This window comes from Pteropus vampyrus, unplaced genomic scaffold (genome assembly GCF_000151845.1).
Source record: "Pteropus vampyrus isolate Shadow unplaced genomic scaffold, Pvam_2.0 Scaffold72, whole genome shotgun sequence".
Taxonomy (NCBI): domain Eukaryota; kingdom Metazoa; phylum Chordata; class Mammalia; order Chiroptera; family Pteropodidae; genus Pteropus; species Pteropus vampyrus.
The window spans coordinates 1866731-1883054 of record NW_011888853.1 but is presented as its reverse complement, the minus strand read 5'-3'; the positions used below and the strand labels follow the sequence as shown (position 1 = coordinate 1883054).

At 38.7% G+C, this 16324-nt stretch overlaps 1 protein-coding gene and 1 pseudogene across 1 annotated transcript; both read left to right on the top strand.

Moving 5' to 3' along the window:
- The first annotated feature begins 857 nt into the window (after nt 1-857).
- Nucleotides 858-976, top strand: LOC111741067 (annotated as a pseudogene).
- Nucleotides 977-6564: 5588 nt separating this feature from the next.
- SUMO2 (small ubiquitin-like modifier 2) lies at nt 6565-16131 on the top strand. The gene is made up of 4 exons (XM_011361926.2): nt 6565-6727; nt 8320-8451; nt 13391-13462; nt 15690-16131. The coding sequence occupies exons 1-4, from the start codon at nt 6707-6709 to the stop codon at nt 15750-15752; spliced, it is 288 nt and encodes a 95-aa protein (XP_011360228.1). The 5' UTR covers nt 6565-6706; the 3' UTR covers nt 15753-16131.
- The last annotated feature ends 193 nt before the right edge of the window (nt 16132-16324 follow it).

Sequence of the window (16324 nt, the reverse complement as noted above, 5' to 3'; positions counted from 1 at the left end):
TGGAATTCCTGTATCTACTTTGGAGAGCCTTCAGTTATGCAGGAGACACTTCAACTTGAAGTATATCAGAATCCTGGGAAGACAAAAAGTAAAATCTTTCTGGAATCAGAAATCTCCTAAAACCATACCTATTGCCCAAGAGTCAAACCAGAAGTCTCTTTAAGTCACTCCAAAGTCAAACTTAGAATTGTCTCAGATCAAGCCAGAGGAACTGTTCTAGAGATGCACCCCTATGTATAGTGCTAAGTGGATACATTTAAGGCAAACCAGTGCTCCCTAGCCTGCAGAGAGGTAAGTAAATACATAATCATTTCAAGAGACATAATAATATTGGAAAACAAGGTAGAAACCTATTATCAAGAGCCATAGAAATATTTATGCATTTTGACCCAGTAAGTCCTCTCAAACTTTTATTTCACATAATTTCAAATAACAAAAGTTGTATGAATTTTGGTGACATTTATATACATATATACATATATGTGTGTGTGTGTATATATATATATATAAATATATATAAATGTATAAAACGGATAATCCTAAAGGATTTATAAATATATAAAACAACAACAAAAGTTTCTTAGTCTCTACACTATTGACATTGTGAGCCTGTTGGAGGTGTCCTGGGCATTACAGGATGTTTACCAGAATCCCTGGCCTCTCCCCACTCAATGCCAATAATATCCCTCAATGATTGTGACAACCAAAAATATCTCTAGATATTCCCAATGTCCCTTAGGGGGCAAAATCACCTCTTAAGAACTACTGGCGTAGATGTTCAACTGCAAAAAAATAGAGGAACACACAAGTAAATATGTCAACAAGATAGTATATTCACCATTTAAAAGAGCTATGAAGTCTATGGCCATGCCACCCTGAACAAGCCCAGTCCCATCTGATCTTAGAAGCTAAGCAGGGTTGGGCCTGGTTAGTACCTGGGTGGGAGACCACCTAGGAAGACCAAGTGCTGTAGACGTAAAAAATTAAAAAATAAAAGATTGTAAGCTGACAAAGTCCTTGCAATCTGTGAGGCCAACCAAGGGTTGCCTCACCTAAAAAAAAATTAAAAATAAAAGAGCTATGAAGACATAAAAAGATGGAAAAGTCTTTCAAGAAGTTTTAAAATGTTCACCTTTTGGTCCCCATAATTGCACTTCCAGGAAATAATCGCGAGGGACATTGTGAATAATCACCAAAAAAGGAAATAAATGTCTTGCAACTAAAAAGCTTATACAATCATTAAAAGATAACTGTAGCAAAATTTTATAAAGATAAAAGTAAAATTTTGTTAAAAGTTTTGTTAAAAAATAAAAGGTATATCAATATTTATGTAGAAAGGAAGACTGGCAGGAATGAATATTATTACTCAGAATCAGAAAAGTTATCTTTTAGCATGTTTATATAATTTTCACTTTAAGAATAAACCAAAAGTTGTGTATTTTTACAATTATGTAAAGAAATGTATGTGTGGATAAAGATTAGAAATTAAAAGTGGAATTCCGTTATGGGAATATGAGTGAATTAAAATTTTTATTTAAAAAATTTTTTACTAATCAATGTTTTTAATACATATATGGATACATACATATTCTACACATACCTGAATAAAGCCATATTTGTAAAAAACTTCTTTATAGTCCTAGTAATGTATATCTGGCCACATAAGACTTAAAGTTGAGAAATATAATTATAAATGTGACAGATTTCTTACTGGAGGAGTAAAAGCTGCTTTAGCCCTGTGGTTCTCAAACTTTAGTGAACTTCAGAATTATCGAGAGGGCTTGTTAAACCTTTAATTGAGTGATTCCTGGGCTCTGTCTCCAAAGCTTCTAATTCAGTAGGTTGGGGTGCAGCCTCGGGTATTTGTACTTCTGACAGATCTAAGTGGAATTGATGTTGTCCAGGGGACCACCCTCTCTGAACCATACTTCCAACTCTGTCTTCACCATTGATTACTCATGGTGAGGGTAATCAATCACAAGAGTTTGAAGAGTGCAGATATTGTCTATATTTGGCACAACTGCAAAATAAAAGGTTTGTCCAATTTGTTCACATTCATTTTATGAAACAGCCTCAAGTCACTGGTCCTACTTGAAGCTAGTGGTGGACAGAGAAGTAGGATTGGAGCATTAATGGTGTTAGAAGAACTTGATATTGTCACACCAATGTAAAGGCTGCCTAACTGACAAGCATTCAGGAAGCCCAATTTGGGCATTTTTGGTATTCTCATGACAAGTGCTATGTAACTATTGCATCAATAAGTCAATGAACTCTTATTGATTCCTGGCTCTCAGGACTTTGTTATTTGCTGAGACTATGAAGATGAAAAGCAATGATACCTGCCCTCGAGAAGCTTACAGGACCATTCTCTAAATACGTTTGTGCAATATGTACATTAAGATTCAGTGAATGTATGGTATTGTGAAATGGGACAATATTTCTCTACATTTTATACCCCAGCTGACACATTTAAAGTGCAATAAACCTGGTTCTTGGCTTTGATTGTTGACATTATCTTGGGTCCCATCTTCTTCGCCATGACCCAAGGATAAAAAGCTGGAAGATTTCTACAGTATCACCATTCTGCCTCCAGATTTCCTGCTGTATTCAAGAATTCAGTATTCAATATTCCTGTAATATTCACAGAGGTAGCTCAAGTACTCAATTAACCTGAGTTAGAACCTGAAGGGCATTTGACAAACTACACAACAGTTTAGTTGTCTGTGTTACAAATTCAGTTGATGTATTTCTCAGGGATTTTGGCAGGGATTTTGACAAGGTTTTAAAGCTCTAAACAGTCTCTCTGATTCTTATATTCCTGGACCTTTTAGGAATGTTTTTTTTTATTTAGCGCCTGATCCTGAGGAGCACATTCTGGATGGTTCATCCTACTCTTACCCTCCACTTCTAACACCAGTATTGCTATTTGATTAGATTTCTAGAGGAATTAGGCCTTTCTTGCTCAATTTCCAAGTTACTAGTTGTTTCTCACTGCACAACTCTTTCCTCATTTACTCTTCTATCCATCCATTTGGATCCAAGAACTGATATAAAGTGCTGGGATTAAAAACTGTAAACAAAAGAGACAGGTCTCTGCTTTCATGGAACTTCCATTCTGCTGAGAGAGACAACCAAACAAAAATGTAAGTCAAAATAACTTGATTGGTGCTCCTGGAACTATTCTAGGATTTTTTTTTTTTTCTGCATGTTTTCTCTCTGGCCTTCCACGGGGGCCTGTATGCAGTCCTACAGTAACTAAGTGCCACGCTCTGAGTCAGAAATCCTGAGTTCAGTGTGATATTGGCTGTGCCACTTTAAGCTGGGTGACCAAATTGTCCAACCTCTATATCTCACTTTTTTCATCTGTAAAATGGGGATAATAGTAATACAGGTTTTGTGAGGATTAAGGGCTTGGCACAGCATCTCCACATGGCAATCACTGTCCTCCTTTTCTGTATGTACTACTTTCATTTCCTTTTTCTAGAGCACCCTTTTCCGGTGCACAGCCACTCCCTTTCCCACCCCTAAAGAGGGTGAGAAACTTAATGTTGGGAAGTTTCTGGTTTTTAACAATTTTTTTTTTCCTGAAAATCTGAATGAGGCTCTCAGAACGCGAGTTTAATAGATTCTGTAGGCTCAGCTCATAGAATTCCGGTTTTCCATTGGAATATATATTGTTCACACATTTGAATATGCTTAACTATTTTTTATAGGCATTCCTCCATTGCCTGAAGGTGATTTTGTAATTTAGGAAATTTTGTAACTTTGGAGAGTGGAGAGGATAGCATAGGACACACCTGTTACCCAGAAGCTAATGACTAAACAAGCTTTTGATTTCTGGTGGTCCCAACGTATTGCTGAGGGTAACTGTAACATGATACATTCCTTCGAAGTTCCACAGTTCTGCAAGGCTGGGAAGGTGTGTGTGTGATGGCAACAGAAGATCTGGATTTAGCAGAGCAAAGATAGCATCTCTTTTTCTTTTTCTACAGTATCTGGCATAGTATCCTGTATGTTCATTCCCTGGTATACAGTAGACTTCACTTAGCACTACCTGCTAGCTATGTGATATTGGGTAAGTTACTTAACTCCTTTGAGCCTCAGTAGCAAATAAATATACTTGCTTGGAAGGGTTCGTGTTAAGGAGAAAATAAATTAATAGTAGTAAAGCCCCACTCAGTGCCTGACACATGGCAGTTGGTTCTCTTCCCCTTTCACTTCTTGTGTATTTCCTACTTAACCCCACCCCCACCAAATTGTTATTTGAGTCAGAGACTTTGTCTGCCCTTCTTTGCCTGCTCAATGTCTAGCACAGAACCTTACGTATAGTGATAGTGTCAATTTATTTATGCATTCAATGAATCTTTGAGCACCTACAATGGACAAAAGCTTAGAGTTAAGAGAGGGCAGGCACAATGGACAAAAGCTTAGAGTTAAGGGAGGGCAGGAACCCCAAGTAATTGAATATGACCAAAGAGGCTGAGGCTTCCAGGAGGAAATGATGAGAAAGAGTTAGAATGGTTATCCTGGATTAGCTCTCAAAGGGCTTTGTAGGTCTTATAAAAAATTTAGACTTTATCCTATAAGGCAGAGGATTGCCACTGAACCAAGGAGTGGCAGAAAATTATTTCGTTTTTGTTTTAGAACAGTTTGTGGGGCTCAGCCTTTAGTGTGCTTAAGGAGAACCAGGGACACTTGTTAAAAAGGGGGGATCCCAGAGCCACGCTGCCCAAGGATATGCATCTAAACCAGCACCCTAGATGATTCTGATTCACTTAAATATTCAGGGACAGTGGGACTTACCTTAAAACAAAAGACCAGTTAGGAGGCTATTGCAGTAGCCCTGGAGAGAGCTGACTTGAACTTAGGCTTCCCCTGCCTCCCCTGATGGATCTGCCTTCCTTGGCATGTCTTACATCTAAGGCTTTAAGCCTCCTCTGTCCCATGGAGGACCAACCTGAAAACCCAGCAAATGCTGCCTAGCTCAGACACTGGACAGAAGCTGAAGAAAAGTAGACAGATTTGGTAGGTATTTAGAAGGTGGAATAGATAAAACTTGGAGATTGACTGCATGGAGATTGTGTGGACGAGAGGAAGAAGTCAGGATGCCTCCTGGCTTTCTGGCTTGGAGCAATGTTGTAATGGGGTGCCATTTAGTGAACCAGACTGGGTGGGCAGGTTGGGGAAGGTAAAGTGAGGAATTTCAGTTGAGATGTGCTCAGTTTAAGGTACCTCTGGGACATCCAAATGGAGATGTTCAGACATCAGTTGGATTTACGAGTTAGAAGCTCAGAGAAAGATCTGAAGTAGAAATATAGATGTGAGAATCATTAACAAATAGATGATAATGGAAGTGGTGACATCATTCCAGGATAATAGAAGATAAGAGAATGAAATGAAATCCAAGGAACAATTAAGAGAAGGGCCAAGAAGAAAAAAAATGCAAAGGGATCAAGGACAGACCAGAGTCAGAGTTCAAAGTCACAAGGAAGGAGTTCAAGAGGAGTGATGAACTGGCAAGCATACTGGATTCAGCAAAGTTTGCGGTGACCTTGTAGAGAGCAGTTTTAGTGGAGCTATGGGGACAGCACCAGATTGCAGTGGATTGGAGAGTGAGTGGGAGGTGAGGGAGTGGAGACAGCTGGCATGGACATTTTTTCAAGACGTTTGGCCAAGAATGAAAAGATATGGTGGTAACTTATGAGGAAAATAGAATTGAGAGCGTCTTTTTCTAAGCTGACAGAGGAGTGGAAGACAAGACAGGGACAAAGGAAATAATAAAACCTACCTAGAGGAGCAGGAGCAATCCACTGCACAGACGTCAGGATTGTTCTTAAAACAGGAGGGACCTACTTCTATATTTTAACCAGATTGAAGGAAATGATTGATTGGATTGGAAGCTTTTTGATATTGGGTGGTTCTAATGGATTGTTTCCTCTTGGAAGTTGGGAGCCAGGCCATGAGTAAGGAGTTTGTAGGATGAACATTTCTCCTCAGCTAATCAAAGTGTGGGATTACCAGCAGGACCTTAGTAGTCACTGCACTGAGGCAAGAGCCTGGTGGGAAGCGGGTTGAAGCTGAAGCTTTAAAATTCAAAGGATGAGAGGCCGACTGAAAGGAAGTGTGATGTTCCTCTAACAGTGGGGAAAGCTGCTTTTGGGTCACCGAACGAGAGGTTTTTTTTTTTCCAGAACCTCATGCTGGGGCTATGATGTAGGCTCCCCTTTCCTCGTCCAGTCAGTCAGCCATCCCCGGCTTGTGTCTTACGTCTAGGCCTCAAGCCTCCTCGTCCCCACCGAGGACCAGCTGGAAGCCATTTTGATTAAGCTCCACCACAGAAGGAGGACAATACAGCCCCGCCCAGAGCAGGCGCGTCCCCGCGGCGGGCCGGGTGCGCGTGTCCGCGCCTCTTCCCGCCGGCCTGGCGGGCGCCGGGCCCAGGCTCGGGCAGCGCGGGGCGGGGGATGTGGGTGGTTATGTAAGCGTTGCGCGCTCCCGCGAGGCAGCAACCAATAGGAAGCCCCGGCGGCTCGTGCTCGCGCACGCAGGGTGGGGGGAGGGAGCGCACGACGTGCGCGCGCCCTCTCCCTCCTCCACCGCTGCCGCCTCCTTCTTCTGCCGCTCCTGGTGCTGCTTGTGTGCTCGTTCGGTGCGGACCTGGTGCCTCTTTTGTGAAGCGGCAGCTGAGGAGACTCCGGCGCTCGCCATGGCCGACGAAAAGCCCAAGGTGAGCTTGGCGCCGGCCTCCTCGCCTCGCCGCGCGGCTGGGGTCACGGCGCGGGCCGGGGTCCGGCCCGAGCCCGCCGCGGGCTCCCCGCGCCTTCCCGGGCCCCCCACGGGGCTGGCCGCGGCTCAGGCCCGGGCGCTCCGCGCCATTTTCCTCCCTCCCCTCTTCCTCCCTCCCGCGCCGGAGGAGGCCCTGCTGCCTTCCCCCGCCCCCGGCCGCCTCGGAGTGCGCGCCGGGCGCGAGTTGGGCGGGCGGATCGGGGACGCCCGCAGGCCAACCGGCCGCGAGCGGGGCTTCTCGGGCTCGGCCGGCCGGGCGCGCGTGAGGAGGGGCGTTAGGGCGCGCGGTGTCCCCACCTTCCGCGGACCCCGCGCGGAGCTGCGGCGGGTGTTGCCACCTCCGCGGTGGCGGGAGTTCCCTCCGTCCGGGACTTCCCTCCTCAGGGATGGGAGCCGCGGGCATCTGGGAACCCCTGCCCGGGGCCGCACCGGCTGGGTGCGGGTTCGGGACGAATCAATGGGCTGGAAGCCGGATGAACATCGGGCCGTCGTGAGGGGCCGGGGGGTTGTGGATTCCGGGGGAGTATTTCCCACTTCAATGGTCTCTGTGTCCCCGGGGGGGGGGATGGGCAGGGGCTTTTCCTTGGGTGCCAAGAGCCCTCAATCTGTGGAGACCATGTGGTGTCGAGAAGTTGGAGGCAGATGTACGAGCGGAAAGACTTTTGAAAGGCTTAACTTTTTAACGCGGGTTTTGAGGCACCGGGAAGCTTTTCCCGTGAGGACTAGGGCACACACTGCTACCTGGCACACGGGATTTTCTTTTGGTTTAATTTTGTGACACCCTCCCGTTTCCTGAAGTGATTTTGGGCTACAGAATTCCTTCTACATTCGATTTTAGTGAACTACAAATTGGGTCGAAATCCATAAGGAAGACTTGGGATAAATAAACTGCATTTGACCCATGACAACAAAGGGGAGGGGAGAATAAGAGCTCTTAACTAAAAATAAACAAAAATGAAACTGCTCGAGTCGGATGTTAATAGTGGTTCTGAGTTATTGCCGCTGCCTCAGAGACTCAGAGGATATTCCTCAATTAGGTTTTGTTAATGTAGCTTAAGATTTAAGTCATTAAACTGAGTTTGGTAACTTTTTAGCAAGAGAATTGTAGTGAGTTTTGGCTTGCAAGGTCTAGATGTTTTCTTGCATAATGTATTTAAAGCACTTTGGAATGAGAAAGAATTCTTATTTTCAGTGTTTTTAGAGACGATATATTTTGTGATATAAAATAAGCCATTTTAGAAAATTCAGATTCAAGAAAGCGTGGTAGTAAATTGAGCGGGACCCATCTTTAAAAATCGATTGTTACCACTGATATAGTATTGCAAGTAGGCTTTCAGTTTCTGTGACAGCTATGTAATATTGTTGCTCCAGGATTTCTCATCTTTCAGATTGATTTCAATGGCTGAAAACAGCTGTATGCTCTTAGGATGAGAAACCTGTTGATTTCTGAAGCAACTTGGGCTGCAGCTGCTTTACTAAAAGGTGTTTGTTTTTCACATTTTCCAAATTATACTTTTATTTTTCTTTCAACAGGAAGGAGTCAAGACTGAGAACAACGATCATATTAATTTGAAGGTGGCGGGGCAGGATGGTTCTGTGGTGCAGTTTAAGATTAAGAGGCATACACCACTTAGTAAACTAATGAAAGCCTATTGTGAACGACAGGTGAGGAACTGACATGTGCACTTTCACTGAATAAAATTTATTTAAGTAAAAAAACCTTATTTTCATGAGGATAGAAACTAGACTAGCATAATATTACAATAGATTGGTAGAATGAACATGCACTTATATATTTGACATATCAATTTTATTATATACTTGGTATGTTGAGTCTTCATGAAAACCCTTAGGATAATTTGGTTACTATATATGTTTCTAGTCCTGTGTCACAAATGTGTTAAATTATAGTCACACTCATGATTTGCTCCCAAAGGGATGTAATTTTACTTTAATAAGAAAATAAGAATGAACTTGGTAAAATTTCTTGTCAGGTTCTTATCTATTTAAAATTTGTGTCAAAACTATTTTGGGTATTTTAATCAATGTGGAAATAAAATGTGAGATTAAGGACATTACAGTTTTCTGAAGCATGTAAAATCATGTTTTTTCTCTTACACTAATAATAGAGGTCAAGAAATTTAACCTAAGCTATGTATAAACATTTTTATATTATAGGGACATTTGCATTTTACTCAGATGATAGTAAATAGGCATCAAGAAGAGGAAGTAGAAATGAACAGATGCTGGGATGTAAACTCAAACTCAAAGAAGCTTTTTATCTGTAACAATACAAATGACTTTTGCAAGTATAACAAAAGCTCTGGTACCTAGATCGATTGATTCAGTAATAATGTGGCAGAAGTATTTTTCTTGTTCAGCCCTGAATATGTAATATGTAAAAGTCGAGGGAAATCATTCTTTTAGACTAAAACAACTTATTTACATTGTCAGTTATCCTAAAAATAGGCTCAAAATAAAAAAAGTTCGAGTTGAAACATGGGCTTCTTTTATGAGATGTAAGGGCATTTTAAAAATTGAAGATATAGACTCCTTTTTGAGTTTGAAGCTTTATTTTATGCCTAATTTATAATGCAATAATACTGTGCTTATAATTCCTTATCTTCATTTTATTATAGTTCCTTAAAAAGATAGGATCTTGACGAAATCCCCCTAACAATTAGTAAATATGTACTTATTGTACTAAAGATTTTCTACACTGGCATCTTTCACATTTGAACAGTAGTAGTTCCCTTTCATGTTACAGGGAAATTTTTAAAGCTAATCATTTTGTAGAACTTTTATGTAGCAAAACCTTACACAAAACAGAAACTCATGCTTAGATTTGGTGGTTTTCAACAAAGTTCTCTGTAAATCTTGCTTAACTTTAATTACTACTAGATTTTAGCTGTTAAACAGTCTGTTTTTCAACACTTATGAAAACATAGAGCGAGGTTTAAAGAACATTGAATACCCATATGCCCACCACCTAGATTTAACCATTACCATTTTACTATACATATTGATTGATACCCTATCCATCCCAAATGGTCATATTTAAGACTGCCCATATTTCTTGTAGGAGCCCAAAGGAGCTTTTTATTGGCTATTTACCAGATGCCTACCATGTTCTGGGGCATCATATGTGCCAGAGAAACAAAATAGCACATCCTCTGTGTTCCAGATTATCCCTATGGGAGATTGTCCTATAAGATCAAGTTAGTCAAGAATTTTTAGTTTTCCTGCCATGTTAAAGTAAATTTAGTGTATTACCTAGTATAAATAGTTTTCCTTGAGTTTTTTTTTTTTTTTTTTCCTTCAGTTATTAGGCTTTATTTACTAAATAAATTTGGGGCCACTCTTAATTTGCACTAGAGGAAAAAGAAGCATTGGTAATCCATAAAAAATATTGTCGGAATGCACATATGATTTGAAGATATGATTCAGGAAGAGTTTGGATAGATATTCCTATTTTCCTTTTAAATTGGGAATAACCTGGAGTTTTGAGTAAAACAGTCCCTTTTGAAGTTTCAAATGCTTTCTCGTTCTAAGGAAGAGGGAATTGAAGTATTACCTAATTGGGCTGATTCTCTGCTTTTAAGTGTAGGTACAGAGTATCAAAAGGCTAAAGTATCTATCCAATCTAATTTGCATAGCTGAAGTTTTTTTTGACTATTGAAAATTCTCGATCAAAGATTTCCTGTCAAAATTAATTGAATGCTCATTTACTTTCTAATGAACTTACTTGGCATTGTATCTCTGGAGGAGTTCCAGTGGATGTCTCATAGGCATCCCAAACTGAACATGCAAGAGAAGACTCTTGACTTTAATCCTAGAAATCCTTTCCTCTTGTGTCCTCACTCAGTAAAAAGGACCAGTCTACATGTAGTTCTGAGGTCAAAACCTTGGGTTCATTCTTAAAGATCTTCCTAACTCATATAAAAGCCATTGGCAAATTCTGTTCTCTACCTAAACCTGTGTTGTCCAGTATAGTAGCCACAAGCAACATGTGACTTTGCCATTTGAAATGTGACTAGTCCAAACTGAGATGTGCTGTAAGTGTAAGATACATGGCTGGTTTAAAATGCCGATTACATGTTGAAATGATAGTATTTTGAATGTACTGAATTAAAACATTTTTTACTTTAACTTGGCAGCTAGAAAATTTAAAATATGTGGCTCACGTATATCTGTTGGATATTGCTGAATCCTCAATCGTTTTATTCCACTTTTTATAAGTTATTACCTTGGAGATTTCTCTGGTTAACTCAAAGAGCTTCTGCTCCAGTTACCCAGTCCTCTCATTCTCACTCTTTGTTTTTTTCATTGATAATGTCTATATTTGTCTCCACTAAAATGTAAGCGCCATGAGCATTGGGCCTTTTTGTTCACTATTTCTCTAGATCCTAGACCAGTACCTGATATATAGAATGTGTTTAATAAATGCTTGTAAAATGGTAGAGAACATTCAAACTAATATCTCCAGAGGTTGGTTTGCAAGTAAGTTTCTCATAAACATTTGAAATTAGAGTTTGCCTACAGCCACATAGCCTTCAGCTAACAGCATACTTTTCCATTCTGGTGTGGATTTACCCTAACAGATTATTTCATGGAGGGTCAGGTGGTTTCAGAGAGCACAGATTCATTGGTTTAGTCCAGTTCATTTTTGTAGAATGAGAATATGGGGCCCAAAGAGATAATCTGATGCCGCTCTTCTGGGCACAACCTTAAAGCTCAGGGAAGAGATTTAATTCTGCAGAGAACCCCAAATACTGGTTTAATGTAAATTCCCAGTTTGAATTTACTTGATGTATGGAATCTTAAAGACAAGTTTTCTGAATGTTGGATTTTTGATCTCTAGCAAAATAAAAGCTTTTAATCGATGAGGAAAAGCATAAAAACAGGTGGCAAAAAGAATACAGTTTGCTTATGTTCCGGGCCCTTCCCGCTTTATATTTTGAATGATTGACCCTTGTGACCCTTCTACCACTGGATGTAGTGGAAAAAGAACCTACCATAAGGTGCTGCAAGGATTCTACAATGGATTATAAATAAATAATACTTGATAATTAATGCTCGGTGCTGAATTCTTGGTTGCTTTGTGTAATCACAAATTAAAATTGAAAGTCGTGAGGAATTAAGTTTGTGGATGTCACCTCGTGGGGGATTGCTTGTATTCCTCAAGACAAGGCCTAGTCTGAAAGTGTTATGTGTTGATGGCTAGAGTTTTAAAGGAAAGCAATATGATCATGTTACAGATTTAAAACAGATTCAGCAAATCCATGTAAGGGGTTACAGGTGTTTCGTGTTTATGGCGCACTGAGTTTTTTTGGTCCTAGGAACTCAAGTTTAATTTTCTCTTAAATATCAAAGCATGGAGTTTGTGTAACAATTAATTATAGTTTGTAATTCGAACATGATACAGGAGTGAGGTGGATCTTATGTAAGATGCTTCCTAGGAAGCTGTTTTTACAACATATCTTGTCTTCATTTGGCTGCAGTTACCAACAGCTTTGCTGCTTTGTTCCTTTCCCCTTTTCCCCACCCCTATGTCGGGAAAGTAATGTTTGATTAAGTAAGACATTGGAACCCACTTTGCAGAAGGGGCATGTTTAGGTTCATTTATCTCCTTAAATGCATATAAAAATTTCTAGAAGCTAAACTCTAGTAACATAATTTAAAAATTCCCTTTTTGTCATAGTCTCCCCACCTTAGTAGTTTTAGATTTATTTTTAAATAAAAAAAGTGAAGCATAGTTAGATGGATATTTTCATCCATTTTATTCCATCAGTGCTTAGTGAGCACCTACTATGTGCATGGATGCAGTGTAACCAAAACAGTCTGGGTTTCTCCCTCTCCTGGAGCTTATTTAGAAAATAAGTTGACTAATAAATGTAGCTTTGGGTAAATACTAAGAAGGAAATTGAAAAGCAGGTGCTTCTTTTGAGCTATTCCAGGAATTTCATGGGTGTGGATTGTAGTTTTATGGATGGTTTTTGGATAGTTATTGGCTTGCATTTTGGTGAAAATGTCCTGACTGCCCAAAGATAAGAACTTGAATGCCTGTGGGTGTGCTTAGCATTGTGCTGGGTTGAGGCATAGCTTAATGCGTGCATGGTGGTAGGAAATATTCGGATAGAAATGAAGGTAAGGTGGTGTTTAGGCAACGCTTTATTTTAATTATCACACCTTTTTAGATGACTTCCAGTTTTTGTTATTGTTTGTTGTTTTTTTTTTTTTTCAATTTGGTGATTTCTTTAACATGCACTGAGGAATGTTGCTGTGTGTATCTGTTACTTTAAATTTCCTTTTAGTATCTTATCTAAATGCGCGTTTTGATTCAAGTTTCATCTATTCAAGCTTGGAGTAGCTATGGTCTCAAAGGCAATACAGCCTTTTTAAGAAGACCATTTGAAAAAAAATTTTTTCCCGAAGAAAATCAGTTTTAAAGAAGTGAAAGTCACCTCAAATTATTTACCCACATAGAAATGTTAACATATTGATGATCATTTATTTAGGTCTGTCTTTTAATATATTCATGGCTAAATACGCATATAGTTTTTTGTTTTTTGCATTCTTATTGCTTTTAAACTCTTTTGTCCAGGGTTTGTCAATGAGGCAGATCAGATTCCGATTTGACGGGCAGCCAATCAATGAAACAGACACACCTGCACAGGTAAAATCTCTGTGTAATGTTTTTTGTAATTTTTCTCAACAGCTTTATTAAATTTGTGAACTTTAAGATATTGGAATATAATTCTTTACCAGAGTTCAAAGCTATGTAAAATATGACCACAGGGGGACAGAAAGAAAAATAAAGGAATAGATTGAGGAAATGCCAATGGTTTTAAAATACTGGTCCTCACTTAGTAAAGATAATAGGTTATTTAGTTACTTTGATCCATTTTTTTTCCTATTGCCAACATTATTCAGTGAAAATTAAAACAACTGTTTCTTCAGAACGTTTTCCTTTTGTTTTTGTTGCTTCAGCTCTTGATCTTACCAGTTGGCTGTTGATCCTGACCTTTTTAGCTCTCATGCTGAATTATTTTACCTATACTTGTGAACTAAAGGGAACTAATGGCTCTTAACAGCAAGTCTCTTGATAGCTTAGTTTGAGAGGAGGGAGGGCTTTTGAGAGGAGGGTGGCTTTCCAGTCCCTTTCTACAAAAGGTGAATATCTATCTGATCCTTAATCTCTTTACATAACACTTCAGTTCTATCACTTTGTGAGGGATTTACTGGGCTGTCTTGTATGGCAGAAGCTCTTTTTTTTTTTTTACCCTTTCAAGTTCCATTTAAGACAGTTTTGGAAAAATATTTTGATGGAAATTTAAATTGTAGCCTGGGTATTTTTGAATTTGTCTTAGCATGCTGTAAGAACTAGAAAGTGTTAAACACGGTATGAGTGAAGCAGCACATCAAGATTGTGGTTTTGTTGATAATCTTCAAAAAAATTGAAACAAAAATTGAAACATAACAGATATTCTACAGAAGTTATACTTGAGGGAGGAATATTTTGAATATCTGTTAGTGAGTCTCTAAGAAGCAATTATTGTCTATAGCCACAAGGAGGAGCTGAATTCTCTATGAAAGAGAAAAAGCTCTTTTATCCTCTGAAGGCACTTAAAGTTTTACTATAAAATTTAACATTCCAGTAGTTTTATTTCACTAGATAGATAGGCGGAAGATCTGTTTTGATGGTTTTAAAAGAATACAAAGAATCCGTCGTGCTAACCTCTGATGATTAGAATGTGTTTTTTGTCTTTCGAAGCCCTTTCCTACCACCAGAAAATAGTCGAGGCTTGTCTGCTGCCATGCTAGCTGCAGATATTAAAATGTGAGGAGGATTTGTTTCAAACTGCATTATAAAGTCTTCAAGTGAATTGTATTTAGAATTGAATTTTAGAATGAAATTGATTTGTTTTAGAATTATTCTCTCAATATTTATTAAGTAGCAGAATTGTGATAAATTAGAACATCTTAGCCAATTTTAATAGCAGTATGATTAGTATGTGCCCATCATTCTGTTACTTTCTTTGGCTCATTTAATTCTCCTAACTGAATGCTGTTCCATTTTACAAAAAAGGGAGTTGAGACATTAATATTTTAATGCCTTTACCCCTATATTTGAACTTTGTTAGAAACAATTCCCTTTCTTGTCTTTAGGTGCCCAGAGTTTTATCTTCAAAATTACTTTTTTTTAGAAATAAATTTTCAAGCGTAATTATCAGCATAATAAAATGTTACAAAGCTTATTTACCTTACATTGTTGCCAAATGTACCAAAACCTTCCTACTGTCAACATGGTTAGTTTATGTATAATATGCGGGTAGTAAACCTTGCAAATTTAATTGGTAGATAGCATTTTAAAATTTAGTTTTTTAAAGAAGTTTCCACTTTCCCTGTTCCTTTCTGTTATTGCATAGAGGTAACCACTCTGTTTTGTGCATAGACAAGGATATATTCATACTATAGACACACAAACTTTTAAAAACAGAAATGCTGTCTAGTTTTAAATTTTTGTTTTTAGTCTAATACTAGTATCCCATGGATATTTCCACTTCTGCACGTGTAAATCTGCTTATTCTTTAATAACAGCTACATAGTATTTTGTATATTGGTGTACCATTTCTTTGGGTTTCTGTTGATATTTAGGGTATTTCCAGTATTTTGCTTATCTAAACAACTTTGCATGAGATCCTTTACCCACATCATTCTTATTTTCCATAGTTAGAGATTATTTAATTCAGATATATTCAGCTTTTTAATTTAAAAGCTAAGTTTTCTATAATCTTCATAAAAAGACCAAGTGTAAAGTAATTTAAACCTAAGTCTGATGCTACATTAAGCGATGGGTTATCTAAAATAATGAACAATTTGTTTTTTCTCTTGTATGCTAGTTGGAAATGGAGGATGAAGATACAATTGATGTGTTCCAGCAGCAGACAGGAGGTGTCTACTAAAAAGGGAACCTGCTACTTTACTCCAGAACTCTGTTCCTCTAGACCAAGAAGACATTCTCAATTAGAAAACGGCAATTTGGTTCCACCACATCCTGACTACTACAGTATAGTTTTCTCTATTCTTTCATTTTCCCCTTCCCCATTCCTTTATTGTACATAAAGTAACTGATGTATGTGCACAAGCATTTGCATTTTTTTTTTTTTAACTAAATGGCCAATGGTATGTTTTGATTGACATCAAATGGAGATGGGATGGGGAAAAATACTGGTTCTGTGAAAATACCCCCTTTCTCCATTAGTGGCATGCTCATTCAGCTCTTATCTTTATATTCCAGTAAGTTATTTTGCTCTCACTGTTTAACAAAAAAAAAAAAAAAAATCCTTGCATACCTTGTTCAATTGGAGACTTTTAATGTTTTTCATTTATTGTTGTAAAACCAAGGACAATTTTATAACTCTTTAGTATGTAACTGTTACATGTAGGGCAATCTGTCTTTAAGTAGGGATAAATTACTCTAAAATAAATGAATCCTAGAGAGTTTTCCCTTCAAGTCAAGTGTCTTGTTGTTTAA